Source organism: Rhinichthys klamathensis, unplaced genomic scaffold (genome assembly GCF_029890125.1).
Source record: "Rhinichthys klamathensis goyatoka isolate OS25496 unplaced genomic scaffold, OSU_Roscu_1.1 h1tg000109l_1, whole genome shotgun sequence".
Lineage (NCBI taxonomy): Eukaryota > Metazoa > Chordata > Actinopteri > Cypriniformes > Leuciscidae > Rhinichthys > Rhinichthys klamathensis.
The window spans coordinates 2,898,116-2,917,537 of record NW_026606647.1 but is presented as its reverse complement, the minus strand read 5'-3'; the positions used below and the strand labels follow the sequence as shown (position 1 = coordinate 2,917,537).

Sequence of the window (19,422 nt, the reverse complement as noted above, 5' to 3'; positions counted from 1 at the left end):
ATGTCTCACTGTATAATTTAATTTCTACCTACATTTATTTGTTTATTGTATTTTTTGGGGCAATTAATTGTATGCTTATTTATTTATTGAGAATTTATTTATTTCTGTATTTATTTTTAAATATGGTAGAGTTGGTCCTCCATAATATATACATAAGAAAAATTGGGCACTTTGGAAACTAAATTTCGCACAAATATAAATCATGTTAAATCATGTTGGTCTTTCAGAAAAAAAAAACAAGTAAAAAAAAAAAACACTGAAAATATGCAATGTCATAAATTGTATTTCTCTGGCAATGTTGCCATGTTGATATTAATGTGACTATACAAGCATTACTTTTCTGTGAAATCATCGAAAATTAAATCTACAGGTTTAATTTAGTCTGGCAGTTTTATTTATTTAGAAACAATAGTACAATAGTTTTTTTTTTTAACAATAGTACATTTAGGCCAGATAGGCCTAGTGGTGAAATGGTCAAAATACAGCTGAGAGTTAAAATTTGTGGGGTTTTGTAGGGATAGGTCACCCAAAACGGGAAATTCTGTCATTATTTAGTCACTCGTGTAATTTCTTTTTGTGTTTAAATGGTTTTGGAAGAACATTAGGGTGATCAGCTGATTATTCTTTTATAGTAAGATTTTTTTTTTTTTATCCCACTGTAATTCAACGTGTGTCTAGACTGCTCCTCTCTTCTTAATAACATGCTCCATCGTAGCGGTCTCTGATGTGTCCAAAGTGATCTTGTATTTGGCCAGAATCTTGAGAATGGGCCTAAGCTTCAGCCACCACTGAGTCTTCGGTATACGATGTCTGGAACAGAAACAGGTGGGATTCACTCAGTGAATGACAATGTGTGTGATGCAATGAAACAACAGTAAAATTGATCGGGGATCACTCACACAAAGTCAGTGTCCTCTTTGAGATCAGAGAGAGGCTGGAAGATCATGGCTCTCTTCCTCATTCCCAGAACACAGGCAGAGTCCGGTGTGTTAGCAAAGATACGGCCTGTTCATACAAGAGTGAAAGATGTTTATGGAAAGACAGAAAGATACAGTCAGGTTCATAAGGATTTATGTAAGGCACTTTCAATGAATACAGTACACTCTGGTGTTCCATTGTTTTTTTATGCATTAAAGATTGTGAGAATTATTATGTTACATACACAAAATTTTGCCATACTGGAAGAAAGTACATAGTGTAATGGAAGATCTTCTTGGACTACACTTCGATATGACCCCAGCTTTGTATTTATTGAATCTTAATGTGAACACTCTGTTTAAAAAAGATGCAATACAACTATTTGTTGTCCTTGTATACTTAGCTAAAAAGTATACATTTTGTTACTTTGGTCTGCATCACAGCCTCCATCCTTTAAAATGTGGACATCACAAATCGCTACATGGTTACCACTTGAAAAGCTTACCTACGATAAACATAAAAAATCTGACAGATTCTGGCTCATATGGTCTCCCCTTTGGGAATATATAAAGGAACTCCCTTAACAGGCATACCGGACCGCTTCTAATTCCTGCATATTTTCTTTGACTTCCTATCTAAAGGATGCTCTAAGTCAATGTGACCTTGTTTATCTGTGGTTGTTATTTTAATTTCTTTCACTTATTCCTGTCTTTTATGTTTTGTACACTCTGTAATACGAATAGAACTTTATGTTGCGATACTGTAAATGTAAATTTTCTACTGTGGGCAAACAATAAAAAAAAAAAAAATAAAATAAATAAAAAAAAAGATTGTGAGAATTATTATGTTACATACAATATTATGTAAGATACAATTAACCTAGCATTAAAATTAGCTCATTTGAAACATTAACCCTGGTTAGACAAGGCTTAAGCCTATAGCTCCAGACTAAAATGCATGTTTGAGCTGGTTTAACTGAAAGGAACTTGCACTAACTTATCTTAAAATATGTTTTTTTTTTCTCTTACGATTTCCCAAAATTCGCATGAAAATAGGTTGATGGAAACATAGCTACTGATATTAAATGTATTGCAGTAAAATATGTTATATGTAATTATTCTTATTATTTATTCATTCAAATGTTTATTATTTTAATTATTATAAAATTGTAATTATTAGTAGTAGTATGTAACTGTGTGTGTGTGCGCGCATGTTTGTGTGTGTGTGTGTGTATGTGTGAGTGTGTGTGTATGTGTGAGTGTGTGTGTGTGTGTGTGTGTGTGTGTGTTTGAGTGTGTAAAACGTCAGTCACTATTTTGTAACCCATTCATTGAAAGTGCTGTAAATTTAAACACAATTCAAACCCATTAAGTCTCCTATTTAGTCTCCTATCATCCACACATTTAAATTATTGTTCACTCACCATGTCTGTAACACTCCTTCAGTTTATCAGTCAACCACAACACTGCTTTAGCTCCCATCTTTGTGCCAAAGTTCCTGTCAAACGGTGTAGGCGTTCCACCCTGAAAATACCACGAGAAAAGTTAGCAATTGAGTCCAGAGATGATGACAAGGAAGCTCAGCAATTATGTTCAAAAACACAGGCCAAAACCCTAGAATACTATCAATATTGTACACACAGACCTGCTGCATGTGCCCAAGCACATTCTTACGGCAGTCAAAAACTCCTTTGCCCTCTTCTGAGTACAAGTTGAAGATAAAATCTGTAGTGTAGTTTGCATTACATTTCTCATTCCTGAGGGAAAACAGTTTGATGTTATTAGAGTGCTGGCACAAGAGTTCCATAAGACTGGAGTCATTTGTCTAGATTATCGCAGAATTTGACCGAATGAGAAAGAAAGAGCGAAAAGATGCAGAAACAGATTGAGTAACAAAATGACCAACCTGAGGATGAGGCCTCTTTTCACTGTGGTCTTCATCTTCTCCAATAAGTGCTCCACATTTGTCTATTTCTCAACCAGAAATGTTAGTTAAAAACAAACAAAATTACATATATCCATCCAATCACCCATCCAAACATGCCTCACCTCCAGGTCGTGAATGGCAAATGGGTCTTCATAGATATAAGCAGCATCAGCCCCCGCAGCCAGCCCTGCCATGGTAGCCAGATATCCACAATATCCCCCCATTGTTTCAATGATGAAAACCCTGCGCTTTGTTCCAGCGGCGGATTGCTTGATCCTATCGCATGTCTTAAAAGACACAAAACAGACGATTAAACAGATAGTTGGGGACATGTTGTGAATTGTACATTGTACAATTTTATAGTGTGTGGTTTCTCACAGTCGTGATAGTATTGAGAGCAGTATCAGCACCGATGCTGAAGTCTGATCCAGGAACGTTATTAGACACAGTAGCAGGAATAACAACCAGGGGAATACACAACTCCTCATATTTTTCTCTGGCAGTCACTAATTCCAAACCTCCAACAAAGGCCTAAACAGAAAGGGGGAGCGAGAGAGTGTGTGTAAAAATGAAACAACAAGGTGAGGTAGTTGCTGGTGGACAAATAAAAGGATTTCAAATATTTTATTTCATATTGGCAGTAGTATTTGAGATTTTCTCACCTCAAATCCTCCAATGATAACCAGGGCATGAATGTTAAACTTGGCTATATTCAGACTGATATCTTCAATCATACTAGCCGGCAGTGACCTACAGGGAGAGAAGGAGAAAGAAAGAGATACAAAAATAACACATACTATATACACAAGTTTGGGGCAAGTAAGATTTCTTTTGTTCACCAATTTGTATTTATTTGATCAAAATAACATACCTCTTGGTTCCTAAATCAGAACCGCCTTTGCCTGTCCAGCCTCCCACATAGCCCCAATCTATTGGTTCAATCTGCAGGAGACAGTGTTTAAATCAAAGAGAAGACATTTCTTCATATGGACTCATGGATTCCTCATGTATGTTAAATACTTTACAGTTCCGTGTGCAAGTCCCTCGAAGCCGTCATGTACTGCTAGCATGTTGTGTCCTTGAATGATACCGATTCTGACTGCTGAACGGACTGCTGCGTTCATTCCTGCACACGGAGCTCCCACGTTCAGTAAAGCTATGTTTATATTACTCTAAAGAAGGAGAGAAAGATGGAAAGAGGAAGATGATGAAAATCAAAATAAATAAACATATAGAAGAGAAATTCATATCTGGAGTAAAGTCTAACAAATGGGATAAAATGAACAATTAAATGATTCATATCTTGTTACGCACCTTCACATCTGGGGCGGTCACATGGGCCAAGAGTTTATATGTGTTCCAATTGTTCTCAAAACTCCTGCAGAAGAAAAACAGCAAATCAGTCAGAGGTTTAGTTTGTTATAGCAAAGAAAGAAAGAAAGAAAGACAGACAAGCATAAAGAACTCACTTTCCCCTGAGCTTAACAGCTTCCTCAAACCTGCCCTCTGCCATAGCGTTGGTCACTTCTTTTGTCTAAAAAAAGAGAACAAGACTGAACACTGTATAGAGAACAATGTATTACAAATTAAAGCGCGCAATTTGGGTACAAATCAACAAACCAAACATCTGCATCAAATTGACTGCAATAAAATAAAATACATAATAATATATTAAATGTTATATAAAATTACACTACCATTCAAAAGTTTGGAGTCAGTAAGATGTTTTTAAAATAAATTAATACTTTTATTCAGGTAAGATTTATTAAATTCATCACACCATAAAGACTCTTATATTGTCTTAAAATGTTCCATTTAAAAAAAATGCTGTTCTTTTCAACTTTCTATTAATCAAAGAATAGAATAACATTGATAATAATAATGAATATTTCTTGAGCACCAAATCAGCATATTAGAATGATTTCTGAAAGATCATGTGACACTGAAGACTGGAGTAATGATGCTGAAAATTCTGCTTTTTTTATTTTAAATTCACAATATTACTGTTTTTACTGTATTTTTGATCAAATATATGCAGCCTTGGTGAGCATAAGAAGCTTCTTTCAAAAACATCAAACATGAACGACCCAAACGACCTGTTCATAATATAAATACTTTTATATCTGGTTGGGGAAAACAGCAGTTATTTTGATTTGATTTGAACTACCGCATCAAAACACATAAAATAATAATGCAGACAGGAAGTCAGGATGTGTCTATGCCTGCTCACCACTTGCACACACTCCATGAGGGGCAGTCGAACAGCCATGTTTCCAGACAGACTGACCACACATGCAGGGGTGTCAGGAGTGGCCTCTAGCAATGCCATCACAGCCTCCACCCCCATCCTACTGCCCTGAGAACAAGACAGAGCATGTTACATATGCATCAAATAAACATGCTGTCAGACCAGAATCTGAATACTGATCATACCAAGATTCTGTCAAAGGCTGAAGGTGTTCCTCCTCTCTGAACATGACCCAAAATAGTGGCACGTGTGTCAAAGCCGAGCTTTTTAGTGACCAGCTAAACAAACACAAACATGCACAAAGAATAAGTCATGATTAAAAAAAAATCACTATGATCATATTTTATGTGACAGTTTGGGCTTACGTTCTTGATAAAGTCACTGGTGATGGGTTTGCCGTGGCGATCCAAAGCACCTTCTGCCACAATGATGACATTCAAACGATGGCCAATGCTTCTTTGCTGCACAATTAAGACAGTATTATTATATTGGACAGAATATAATGATGACGATGTTGACTATGATGATAAGTAAGGCATTATAATGTGTATAGATGTTACATAGGTAAGTCTCCTGCACAGATGGTCCTCCCATCCTTCATCTGGAGGCATCTCAGGAATAAACACCCAGTCAGCACCACACGACAGGGCAGTGACTAAGGCCAAATACCTATATTTACACATAAAAATATACATACACTCTTGGTTACACACTGTCATAACCAGGACTATTATACCTGTAGTTAATTAGAGCTAAAACTATTTTCATGCATGTTTTAATAAATGGTACTTAAATGTCCTAATTTAACTAAGGCCTAGTCCTGGCTTAGTCTAGCCCTATCTGTGAAACCAGGCCATAATATATTCATTTATAATATTATAATTTTATTTGAGCTAGTTTTTAAAGCAACATTAGTCATTTTTCATTTAGTTTATCTTGATGTGATGAAGTAACTAAAGCTAAAACTGAAATAAAGAAAATAAAAACTATACAGAAATAAGTCATAAAAATGACAAAAACACACAACAAAATAAAATTAAAATTAATGTAAAAAAAAAATGAAATAAAAACGTATTCAATATATATATATATAAAAAAAAAACTATAATAGCATCTCAATGATACTAAAATAACACTGCTGGTACCCTTGTGCATAACAATACTACTGCAACTGGTTTAAGATCAATAATCAAGTCAAACAAACACTGATTGGCATAAGATGTGGATTTAGTTTTTAGAACAGATAATATGGTAACATGCAACAACAGAATGACTTATCATGCATCCATACTACAACATACCCACAATGCCTCCCCATCACTTCCAGAATAAAGGCTCTTTGATGACTGCAAAGACAAATCAATGTGTTGTCAGGCTCAGGATGCAACTGTGTAATACCATATGTACATACATGAGTGTGTGTGTATGCATTTACCTCTGAGCTGTTGTTGTGATGGCATCCACTACTTCCATGATTCTGTGCAGAGCTGAATCGGTCCCAATGGTCATGTCTGTGCCACAGAAATCATTGTCTATGGATCCAACCATCCCAACGATGTTCAGATGAGATGAACGTTTAGCCTCCTCTGCTGTGATCTTACCTACAGTATGAGCACAGACAGACAGGCATGTGTTTTATGTGTATCTTCTTAATAACTGACACATTGAATCTTCTCATCAGTCTCCCTATTTATATAAAGTTACAGTGTCTTACTTTCTGCTAAATATTATGAACATATTTAATATATTTACAAAACCAAAACATTTTCTCAAAGATCACTATATACAATACTGTTCAAGAGTTTGGGGTCTGTGAATTTTTTTTTAATGTTTTTGAAAGAAGTCTCTTGTGCTCACCAAGGCAGCATTTATGTCATAAATACAGTAAAAACTGTAATACTGTAAAATATTATAACAATTTAAATGACCTGTTTTCTATTTGAATACATTTGAATATGTAATTTATTCCTGAGATGGCAACTGAATGTTCATTCCATTACTCCAGCCTTTAGTGTCACATGATCCTTCAGAAATCATTGTAATATGCAGATTTGGTGCTCAAGCAACATGTCTTATTATCATCAATGTTGAAAACTGCTGCTTAATATTTTTGTGTAAACTGCTTCTTTGAAAATTCTTCAAAAGAACAGCATGGATGGATGGATGGATTGGACGGAGACATAAAAAGGTTTTAAAACCCCTGATGTAACAGACCGACAAGGATTACCGGATGGTGTAGTCCTACCTGCTTTCAGCAAGATTTGGAGCAGTTCACTCCACTCATTACGGAACTCGTTGGCGCCAGTCAGGCTGCCATCTCCACCAATTACACACAGATTAGTGATGCCCAACTTCACCAGGTTGCATGCTGCTTTAGCTCTACCCTCCTTAGTGCGGAAGTCCTGACAGCGGGCACTGCCTATGACTGTGCCCCCCTGACAAAATAGATCAAAATAATCAAAAATACAGACACTTCAGCAAAAATGCCAAATATTAACATGACCTGAGATGTTGGCAGAGGAATATACTAAAGTGCTGTGGATGGTTATTGACTACATAATGTGCAGGATGCCAATGAGTCAAGGTTTGGCTGTATAGTAAGGGTTTGAAACTAAATGTATTTTTTCCAGGTACTCTCTGATATGCACTTACTGTAAAGCTTCTTTAAAACCCTATGATTGTTAGCCAGAGGAGAACTGGCCCCTGACTAGCCTGGGTTCTCCCAAGGTTTTTTTCTCCATCCAATCTGATGGAGTTTTGGTTCCTTGCCACTGTCGCCTTGCTTTTGGCTTGCTTAGTTGGGGATATTTAATATTCAACAATATTATTGAACTGTGTTGTACTACTTTCATGTTATCACTGTGAAGCTGCTTTGATGCAATCTGTATTGTGAAAAGCGCTATATAAATAAATGTGACTTGACTTGACTTGACTTGAAACTCCCAGCGGTCTTGTGGTGCCATCAGCCAATCAGCATTGTCATAATCTATGGCTCATGTCGTTACTCACATGGTAATTTGTAGTGTGGGCAGTATAATGTGTGTGTCTATGTAATATTACCCTAAGTCTCAAAAGCAGAAATCTCTAGATGAACTCTGGCATTTTGTGCTAGATCAAAGTGGTTATAGCCTACCATGCAATATGATCTCAAACATGCACACAGAAATAACCTGATGCACTCACCCTTTAGTTTCAGTTATGGTTTGATTGTGTTGATGTGTGCACAAGAGTCAACTGAATGAGTATAAATGTGTGTTGAAGGCAAGAGCGTTTCTAGCCTTTCATAAGTACTGGGGCACAGGACCCCATCAAAAAGCATCCCCATATTTTGATATTTTTTTTATACTGTTTTGGATACATGGATACAAATTTTACCTGCAATACAGAGTGTGCTGCTAGTTCACAAACTGCACGTGCAATAAAGAGCAGCTTACTTGCTGACACACATGCAAGTTTTGTGTCATACAATGCACTGAAGCTAAATATCACCTCATCCAGTGCTGTTTTTGTTTTACCACTGCAGGTTTGTTGTTTGCAACTGTTTGAATTTACATTTACAGTTACACTTTTATCCAAAGCAACTTACATTACATTGAAGGTATCCATCTTATTTTTAACATAAGAGTGGGAGTGGCCATTTGTCTGACTTTCGTTGTCATTCGCTTCCAGTTATTTTTAGCTGTATACAGAACAGCTTGTTAAGCTGCTTGATATTGCAAGCTGATATTTTTCACCATATTATTTTAATAGTCGCAATTATACACACACTGGTTTGCAGCGCAAATAGTTTACTGACTAATTACTGCACTTCGTTCTAGGTATCTGTAGCGGCTAATGAAGTCTCGCTCATTCACAGAAAATAGCTTACTTCCGAGTTGCTAAATAAAGTGGATACAATTTATCAGTTGATGCATTCCCTGGGGATTGAACCCATGACCTTGGCATTACTAGTGCCATGCTCTACAGTTTGAGCTGCAGAACACTGTTTGAATGAATCCAACTGAATCACAAACTATTTCAGACCTTTTTGCAAACCCATTTGACCAATTAGATAAATAGGGATTCATTCACAAATTGCTAGTTCGGAATCCAAACAGCTGATAGAAAACACACATGATATGATTGCCGAAATATTGCCAGTGAAAAGATTATCAAATTACCAGCTGCAGCATCATTGACACGCTCTCCCAAGTTGCTTGTCGGATGTTATCGCCTCCATCGACTAGGCCCTGATAACCCTAGAACGCACACAGAAATTGGAGGATGCATAATTGAATGCAAACACATGTTACATAATGCATAGACTTTAAAAAGATTGAGTGGACTTAGAATTGAGCCAGAGTTGAGTGAATTGGAAAGTGAATTTCTCCAGCATAAGTGAATAACAGTGAATTAGAATTACAAATTCTCAATTTTTGGTGTGCAGCGAATGCCAATCTTTCACTTTTAATTCTTTATTTCTTATGTCTGTATGTGTTCGTTTAGATGTACAAACCTCATGCACAAAATAGACTTTCGCACCGGTGTAGATCCCAACTCTCACTGTGGCTCGGACAGCAGCATTCATGCCTGAGATATAATAATTAATGAATCATAATTACTGCACATATTTTATAGTAATTTGATTGGCTAGACAGAAGTAAAGGTCTAAGGTTTTCTTTAATTTGTCACAAGCTTTAGATTTTGAAGATACTTTTAGGTGACTGTTCGTGAAACATATCCAGCTAACCACTAATTAACTGGAAACTGTTTTTGGTTTTATTCGTAACCTGTTATCTTCTCATCTGGTCACACAAACACACGTGGTGGTTAAGTCCCATTGAAAAGGGCAATCTAAGTGGCTCAAGTTTCATTTAATATTGAACCAGAGAGGACAACAAGCAAGCTTCATTGCCCAGCTCTCCAAAGCAACCACATTTCCCCAAAGGTCACCGGCTAAATATAACACCCTCCAGACAGAGAGAGAGACAGAGAGATCATGGGGAGGAATTGAGTGAGAGGGAGAGGGAACGATGGGACGACCATAGTTAAGGTTCTTCTAGGACTAGTTGACATTACACAGTTATTTGACTTATTCTGCAGCTGGTACCAGATAAGGTTAAAGGCCAGTTCTTTTTCCTACAGCTAAAGGTTGGATAAAAGGTCAGTGTGAAAGCTTTAGCACCTCTCATGACCTCTCTGATATATGATTCCTGTTGCTCATTCAATATGGCTGATATAGTAAATGAGGGGTTGGTAGTTCAATCAGGTAATCAAGGATCCAACACAACCACTTTAAATTATCATCTGTCAAGTTATGCCCAAATTTAATACCACACACATTTGACTTTATACCTTGCATTTTAATGCAAAAGAGGAGGAAACTGCATATCACTGTTGATTTTGTAGTTGAAAAACCTTCCTACATGAAGGTATAGTTTCTCCAAATCTATAAATGGTGTCATCATTTGCTCACTCTCATGTCATTCCAAACTCCCTATTCTTGTATTTCATGAAACACAGGAGATGTTTAGCAGAATGTCCTTGCTGCTTTTTTCCATATCACAAAAGTGGATGATAATTTATATAGTTAAAATTTATGCAACAACAAAAAGGAGGAGAACAAGTTGCACACATTTTGAATGCACAGACAAGTTTTGTATCATGAACATTTTTACGTGTAATTTTATAGTGTTTGACGGTATAAACGTCTCCTTTAGAGTTCCACTGAACAAAATTAGTTGCAGAAAAAGTATCAAATATTTTTTATTTTTAAAAACTGATGCTAGCTGAAGCTAAAATAAATACTATTATGTGTTCATATAAAAAAGAACCTAAAAGCTTGATTTATGTTGAATATAATCATCATTAAGGTAAAGGGCATGTTATGCTCAACTACCCAAAAACATCTATTCTAATGTTCAAAAGTTTGGGGTCTGTATGATTTTTCTTAAAGAAATGAATTAAGGGACAGTAAAGACATTTATGATGTTACAAACAAATGCTGCTTTTGAACTTTACATTCATCAAAGAATAATATTAAGAAACACAACTGTTTGTTTTAACTGCAGCCTTGGTGAGAATAAGAGAATTTATAAGCATACTGACCCCAAAGCTTTGAATGTTAGTACACAGAAACTTAAAGACCAAATCATCTATTAATTCAAGACCAATGGCAGATTATGGGTTTTGTTGTATAAAGTTGTCACAGCATAAAAATATGGAGAAGTTATGTTTTAAAGCACTGGTTTGTTAGATTTAGTAAGTGAGAACTTAAGTTTAAAAAAAAGCTGTGACAACTGCTTAAAGTTGGACCCCAAAACTGTTTAAAGAGCCAAAGGATTCAGCAAACTTGTTCTGTATCTACACCCATGGAGTTAGACTCCATACATGCCTGTAAATACAAATACACACTTCCTCACCCTGTGCATCTCCTCCAGAGGTGAGGACAGCGATGGCCCTTCCAACACCCATCTTTGTGGGGTCCACAGGTGCTGAACGCTGCATTTTGACAATATGGCCTGAAGACGACAAGAGAAATTTTGAAGTGAACTGTCAACCTTTCTCTCGCTATCAGACCACTCTCTTCCCGACTGACTGAATGGGAGCGTGACAGCAGTATAAACACCCTCCACCCTGGTATGCAGTGTCACACACAGTATCCACCCCCATCATAACTAAATTTAAAATGACCACATGCACCTAGTGTTCTGATTAAAACACACATACAAATTGCATTTACGGTCACTTTAATCCCATGTCATGTGATCTTTATGCAGAAACACAATCAGATACAAACACAAGAAACGTACACAGAGGAACAAAAGTGCACACACATGGTTGGACAAGCATACACCAACATACAGCAACATGACCTTTACGCTATCTTTTCCTATAGGTCATACTGTGAATATGCAGTGCTAAAATACTCTCTCTCCCACACACACACAGACTTACAGCCATTGTGTATGGTGGTAAAGCAGTTGAGATCTCCCAGGGTTCCATCGAAATACTTTGTAGATGTGGTCTTTCCATCTGTAACACAAGGTCATTGAAAAAAAAAAGATTACTTTTTTTCATCCTAGAATAATGAACACAGCATGACTAAATTTCAGCACTCTTCCATCTGATCTTTCTGAGAAACCGCTCAATGGTATCAACACTATATCATGACTATATGGTGAGGAGGTGTGTGTGTGTGTGTGTGTGTTTGTTTATGAGAGTGAAACAGCTTCTCGAACAAGAAAAAATGTAGGACTTGATTTTGTCCATCGCAAATCGATTGGATCGTTGTGGTTTGCTATTTACATTTACATTTATTCATTTAGCTGACGCTTTTATCCAAAGCGACTTACAATTGCTATATATGTCAGAGGTCGCACGCCTCTGGAGCAACTAGGGGTTAAGTGTCTTGCTCAGGGACACATTGGTGTCTCACAGTGGATTTGAACCCGGGTCTCTCACACCAAAGGCATGTGTCTTATCCACTGCGCCATCACCACCCCACACCACACCACTATTGCTGTGATCTCATATGAGGGACACTTTGTCCCGCCTTCGCATCAGTAAACATCATCAGAGAAGAGAAGAGATGTTGCTGCAAAAGGGAGGGGACGTTTTTTGATTATAGATTATGGGGGCACATGAATTAAAAAAAATAATTTTAACGGAAAAATCATTTATAAAAAAATACTGCAATATTCTATTCAAATATTAGGAATTGTCCATTGGTGACTTTAACAAATATGAATTTTGTGTTGGGGCAGTAAAGATGTTGACAAGGCCAGTGTAAATCTGAGCCCCAAACCAGGAGGAATTTTTTTTTTTTATAAATAAAATATAAATATTAAGGAAATTAAAGTAAATAAGAGTAAATGAACACATTATCCAGTACTGGTGAGGTAGATTTATCTTTTATTTCTCCATTTAGAGAAAAGAAGACTTTTAGTCACCAAGATTAGTGTCCTAAAGTGATTATAGTAGAGCCCGGATTAAACTCTATGACTCTAACATGCAACAGCTGCTGGGTGTTGGTCAACCTTGGTGTTAGATGCAGCGTCCAGACTCCAGTATGCTGCTGTCTACTGGTCGAGTGCTGTTGTGCATCGGGGTTAGCAGACTAATCTGTCAGACTAAAGTTGCTGTTGTTTTTGGTTACACCCAGCCAGTCATGTCTCAGTTAGTTACTACGGGTTAAAGAAGCGGACCACTATGAACCTTCCAATCCTGTTTTGCGATTTAAACAAGTTATTTACAGTGCTGAGTTAAACCTCCTTAACACCAGATAATTCTCTTTAGCAACATTAAATGTAGTGTGATCTAGGGCCAGTTGCATAAAGTTAGCGTCTATGTTACGACTGTGTCTCAAAAACTAGTTTGACCAACTAGCAGTTATACAAGAGGTAATGACTCTTACTTTTTCAGATTCAGATAATATTAGACCAAACTACCTTTTTATGTAACTGAGCACAAAAAAGTTAAGACCAATCTTGAAGAAAAAATGATGTTACTAACTTCCAAGATAGTCTATTCTAGACTAGCCACAGTTCTATATAGTCCTGAAAATTTGTTCTGGAAACAAATTCCTGTGAATATAATCAGACTTAAACCTACTATATGCTGTACGATTTTTTGATTCCTTTAAGATAATGTAATGATAGATTGTACAATGTGATCTCAAAGACAGACAGATTGTGCAGTGTGTACAGTGTTAATGCCAACAGAAATCCTTTACAATCCCAGAAATTTGAGCAGTGTATGCTGGCCTCTAGTTAGAATAATAACTTGCTTCATATTTTAATAGAAATACATGAATAAATAATCGCAAAAGAACATAAAAACTAATATTGACATTTAATGTAAGTTAGTTTATTAATATTAAAACTGTATAAATCTAGCCACCTTAGTTATCATGTAAGGAAGAATGATAAAGAAAAATGCAAGAACTCAAAATCCTCCTTATTATAAACAAAGCATTTATTTAATCAAGCTTCAAAAATGGCTTGTTACGATATTGCGGGATCTGTGATGTCACACAGGCAAATACATTTGCATATGACTGCTTCCAGGGCAAGACATCAACGAATAGTTATTCATCATCGAACCATAGGCCCAGCCTAGTACTGGCATTCAGTCGTTAAAGCTTGGTTTTACTCGCCGCACGAGGTGTGGGCGGTCGATTCGCGTGGCGGTCAATATTATCTGTCTGCAGTCCCGGAGGCTGCATTTTCAGGACCCCACTTCTAGGACCGCATTTCTAGGACCCTAGTTTTTTGTGACAGCGCCACCTACCGAGTCGGAGAACCGCAGTCACAGGAACGCATTTCCAGGACCCTAGTTTTGGAGGATCGAAAAAAGTGCCACCAAGGCAGTATTTCCACCCAGTTTGAACTACATTAGAGTTTTTTTTAAAGTTATATTACACCCACATACTACTTTCTTTATTGCAATTAAACCAGGTTCCTAGGAATGTTGAGAAATTAATGATTGGGTCTAAGTAGCATACTATAATAACTCAAGTAAAATAAACAAGGAATCATGTTATAGCCTTTTCAGTCACTCGATGGACCACATTTTCAAGTACAGAGGGAAGACAAGGATGACTCTGGGGGTAGATTTAAGATTGTGTATTTTACAAAATAATATATAACACCTGAACTTGAACACACTAAATATTTTACAAAATAATATATAACAACTGAACTTGAACACACAAAAACAAAATTGATCATGACGTGAACCACATAGACAGAACTTCAATGGATGGACAAACACATGGACAACATCATCACTGACTCCTAAGAGAGAGAAAGAGAAGTGAATTAAATAAGGAACATTTAGTTGAACATGTTCTACTCTCTAATTTTAAATTTCATATTTAAAAGATCTTAGTTACCACAGAGTAATGATAATGATAAAAAATAATGATATCAATCTTCATACCAATTAATGTTCATAATACAATTATTGCATACTGTTCAAAGATTTGGAAAAAAAAATATTTTGAATTTTTGATGTTGTGGGAACAAAGGTTCTAGAAACACATGTCAATAAAGCCCATCTGAACTGAGAAAAAAAATAATAGAGAGAGATGCAAGAAATCTGAATAGAAATAACATTATTGACACGACTTTTCCTGACTATATGTATATATAAGATTTAAAGCACACATTGTGATGTATTCAGCAGCACTACCAACTTTATAAAACCATGTCAAAATGAAGAGACACATAACATGTATTGTGGGTAACGTTAAACAGGCTGACTGTGAGCACGTGACAGTGAAAACATTAAGATTATTTTAACTGAATTGAAATGAAAAACAATGAGTAATTAACAAGCTTTCAGAACGAACATGCTACAGTTTATTGTGCTGTAAATAAGTCAACACATGCTTATCATGCAACAGTTCAACAATTCATTTTCCAGCATTAGAGGCTAATATATGATGGCTATGCATTCAAGACTGTTAAGCAAATCACCAGCACGTTGGCAACGTTAACTTTCCAATGAAATGCATCACAATTGTTTTTAAAGTTAAACAAATAAAAATTGATTTGCATTAGATACTCACACTCTGAATGTCATCCATCTTCGCTGGTCCTCTAATTCAGTAGGTGGCGTTGTCACAAAAAAACTAGGGTCCTAGAAATGCGGTCCTAGAAGTGGGGTCCTGAAAATGCAGCCTCCGGGACTGCAGGCAGATGCTACTCATGGCGGTGTGCGCGGCTTTTTTTGTAACTTTGCGCATGGCTCCGCTTTTGAGCCGCACGACTTTGAGCCGATTCTCACCGAGAAGGTACGTCTGTACCATCAGGCACCCAGTTTGCGCTTGTCCAATTTAATTGCTTACATTTACAAAATAAGCCTACATCAGAAATAAGCCCTTTTAATGAAAATAAAGATTGAATGAAATTAGAACATATTTAATTTGTTTTATACATATTTTCTCATAATCATATATGTTGTTCTAATGTCACGAGTAATAATCTCAAGGTTTACTGGATTTTACACGATTATTTGGTTCTTTTGTAGCGTTGGTTTGGTGACGTGTAATGAAAAACAAACATCACGTGTGTGTACTTCTCATCGCTGCTTCCTGATGGTTTAGAAGACAATTCCTACTCAGAGTCGCCCCCTGTCGTTTCAAAGAATAGTTTGAACAACGGCGAGCGCGCCAAGGGTCAAGGCCTAGGGCTAGTCCGTTTGGGAAGGAGGAGCACGCGCAGTCAGCGGAGGCTCAATGTGCGGAATCAGGCGAAAGTAAACAATGGCTTAACAGTTGAGTTTTGCCTACACTGGATGTGAGCGTTGCATCGCGTCAAAAGCAAAAAACTAAAAATAAACAAACATTATAATTACTAACGCTGTCTACAGATGCGCGTTCAATTTCTGACATACATGCACTTCAGTCTGTGTGGACAACAGGACAAACGGAAGAGTGAAAGAACTTTGAAGCGTCCAGTTTAAACCGCCTGTTTGCGTCTCGGTACAGACTTCAGAAAGATAACGTAGACTAACGATGTTCCGTACACTTTTCGCATCAGGAACAAGTGGATGTTCCCCCCCCCGGAGTTTTATTTGTTTGTTCAGAGCATTTGACAGCAGATCGTTTTGTAAACGAGGCACGGTGTAATGGAGAGTTCGCAAAGAAACTTTTGTTGAAAGATGAAGCAGCCAACTGTTTTGGATCGGCCAGCAGCCGCATCACAAACAGTAAGTAAATGATTTCATAATGATTTGTCTGTAAATGACAAGTACGGGTAATATAGTGGTGCAGGATGTCACTTGTAGTCCAATCGGCAGTTAGAATCACACCCTTGACAAAAGCTTATGATACTCACACGGTTTGTCCATCAAGATGATTTTCACAGATGAGCATAACTTTTATGAATTTTGAAAGCTAAATGCAGTCACTAGAAGTAAAAAGCTAAAGGTAAGTTAGTACGTTACACCACGGTCCCACGACTTCAATCACCACTACGCTTCCGACAACTCTTTCAGTTTTTATATAAGAGCATTTTTCCAGAAAGTGAATTAGACGTTTATAAGAGCACACTTAAAGGTGCTCTAAGCGATGTCATGTGTTTTTTAGGCCAAAACATTTTTTGTCACATACAGCAAACATCTCCTCACTATCCGCTGGCTGCCTGTCCCCTGAACACACTGTAAAGAAACGCGATCTCTGTAGACAGCCCATGCTTCACAAACAGCACCAAAAACAAACTGCAGCGACCCGCTCCCCAAAACATAACAAACTGTTCCAGCCAATGACCGACAAGAAGGGTTTGGGGGTGTGGTTTGGGGGGTTAGTGTGCAGATGAGGAGGAGGGAGGGTCTAGCTAGCCTCCGTTTTGTTTGACAATAGTTCGAACGTCAACAAGAAGTGACGTCACCCAGGATCGCTTAGAGAACCTTTAACCATAACGAGGCGTTAAGCGAACTGATCTTACATTTTCGGCGTGATGACGTTTAATGCCCCCGACAGCCCCATTTAGCTACTCTTCAGCAACCTTCTTCTTCTTCTTCTGTTGTTTAAAATGACGGTTGGCAAACCAACTAAAAGGTGCGTTGAACCGCCTTTTTCAAGACACGTAACAGCTTAAAAAAGCATGGATGGGGTAATAATACCATAGACTGTAAAAGGGTCATACTGATGTATTTTATGTCGTAAAATAAAACTTGAAATTGTATTGAGCTTGTGTTCACTACAGACCTTATCTCAGCCATTTAAAGCTGCAGTCTCCAGTCTGTAACTTTTTTTGTTCAAAAGAGCCTTACCAGCACATAGTTCGGATTTTGATTCATCCCGGCAACTCAAATATTCCGATCCTGTTTTAAAAAAAAAAAAGAGTCTGTTACATCACTAGACCGAAAGGTGGCGACGATCCTTCTTTAGTACAATGAGTGAGTCTTTAAATAATTTGTACTCAACAGATTAATTCAATTCAGATTTGTGTCACTTGTGATGGAAATACTATAACAATGGTAACACTTTACAATAAGGTTCATTAGTTAACTACCTTAGTTAACATGGACTAAGAATGAACAATTCTTCTTCAGCATGGATTAATTTTAGTTAATATTAATTCAACATTTACTAATACGTTATTAAAGTCAAAGGTTGTATTTGTTAACATTAGTTAAATGCACTGTGAACTAACATGAACAAACAATGATCAGTTGTATTTTTATTAACTAACATTAACAAAGATTAGTAAATGCTGTAACAAATGTATTGCTCATTGTTATTTCATGTTAGTTAATACATTAACTAATAAACCTTATTGTAAAGTGTTACCACCATAACAACACTAATTTTAAAAACAGATTTTTAAAAGCACTGCAAATGATAGCATCACTTGCGATAAAAGAGGTAACGGCAAGTTTATTCTTTTCAAATTGGAGTCTTCTCAGATTTAGTTAAGCTAAGCTATGTCAAGATATTGTGCCATCTCACATTATTATTCATGTTAGTGTAAAATATACTAGCTTTACATCAGACAGTTTTCTCACTTTCCATCTCTACTTTTGAAAGAATCATGTATACAGTAGCCTAATTCTGGAATCAAGCCATTGAAAAAAGTTTAATAAGCCACTCCTGTTTTATAAATATCAGTTCCCTATGAGCAATGCTTGCTCACTGTGACATCAGAATATTAAAGTGCTGTGTCATTTGGTCATCTGCCTGCTTGACCACTGAAACATCTCGTACTCAACACAGATACGCAATCAAACACACACATGCACAAACACATGAGTATTTTCTGATGTATGTAATATTACTAAAGTTGACTACATACACCCACAACAATCTATAGAGATAAAAGATGCACAGTTTTTTTTTTTTTTTTTATACACGTATGAACACAAACACACACACTGCGCGTACCGTAGACATGATTAGCATCAAACTGAATCTTCCTGTGCGTGCACTGCCAGATCAGCACCGCCAGTCCAATATGAGGGATCCAGTGGAACAGGAGAAAAGACAGTTGCAGAAAGCACACAAACAACTCTAACAAACAAACACTAATCTGACACACAGATACAAACACATCCCAAACGCATACACACACCTGGCAGACACACACACAGTTGTCCCACACTGCCTCCATTCTTCCCATTAGAATGAGATGGTGTGGTGGCCATGACAAGGTCTTATCAGTATTATTAGAACTGACCTCACGTTCCTACTCACGTTTTTTTCTCTCTACTTCCAGTACGTTCTCTCCTTCTATACACCATCTGTAGTTATTTCTTTGGCATTTCCCAGGAAATCTCTCTCTCTAACTCTCTGGTGTTTTTAAATCAGCATTTGTTTTCTGGTCTGTTTTCACTGTATTTTTCTT

The 19,422-nt window shown here is 37.0% G+C and overlaps 1 protein-coding gene across 1 annotated transcript; it reads right to left on the bottom strand.

The window, feature by feature from the left end:
• Window positions 1-371: 371 nt before the first annotated feature.
• Window positions 372-19,200, bottom strand: pfkmb (phosphofructokinase, muscle b). Its single transcript, XM_056253881.1, has 25 exons — window positions 18,963-19,200; window positions 17,852-17,902; window positions 12,029-12,106; window positions 11,494-11,592; window positions 9,588-9,661; window positions 9,253-9,330; window positions 7,338-7,527; window positions 6,528-6,693; window positions 6,394-6,438; window positions 5,653-5,761; window positions 5,458-5,553; window positions 5,278-5,370; window positions 5,075-5,200; window positions 4,314-4,378; window positions 4,159-4,222; window positions 3,870-4,016; window positions 3,716-3,786; window positions 3,507-3,594; window positions 3,223-3,375; window positions 2,967-3,131; window positions 2,824-2,885; window positions 2,563-2,674; window positions 2,342-2,441; window positions 900-1,005; window positions 372-810 (listed from the first exon to the last, which is right to left on the bottom strand). The coding sequence occupies exons 1-25, from the start codon at window positions 19,195-19,197 to the stop codon at window positions 675-677; spliced, it is 2,709 nt and encodes a 902-aa protein (XP_056109856.1). The 5' UTR covers window positions 19,198-19,200; the 3' UTR covers window positions 372-674.
• Window positions 19,201-19,422: the final 222 nt, after the last annotated feature.

Bases quoted from the DNA above. Each gene is read 5' to 3' on its own strand.
- pfkmb (XM_056253881.1), bottom strand. From the start codon at position 19,197: ATGGGAAGAATGGAGGCAGTGTGGGACAACTGTGTGTGTGTCTGCCAG. The intron at 5,554-5,652 runs GTAACATCTATA...TTAATTGTGCAG, and splicing joins TGTGCAGGAGACTTACCTAT to CAAAGAAGCATTGGCCATCG. The intron at 3,787-3,869 runs GTAAAGTATTTA...TGTCTCCTGCAG, and splicing joins AGGGACTTGCACACGGAACT to ATTGAACCAATAGATTGGGG.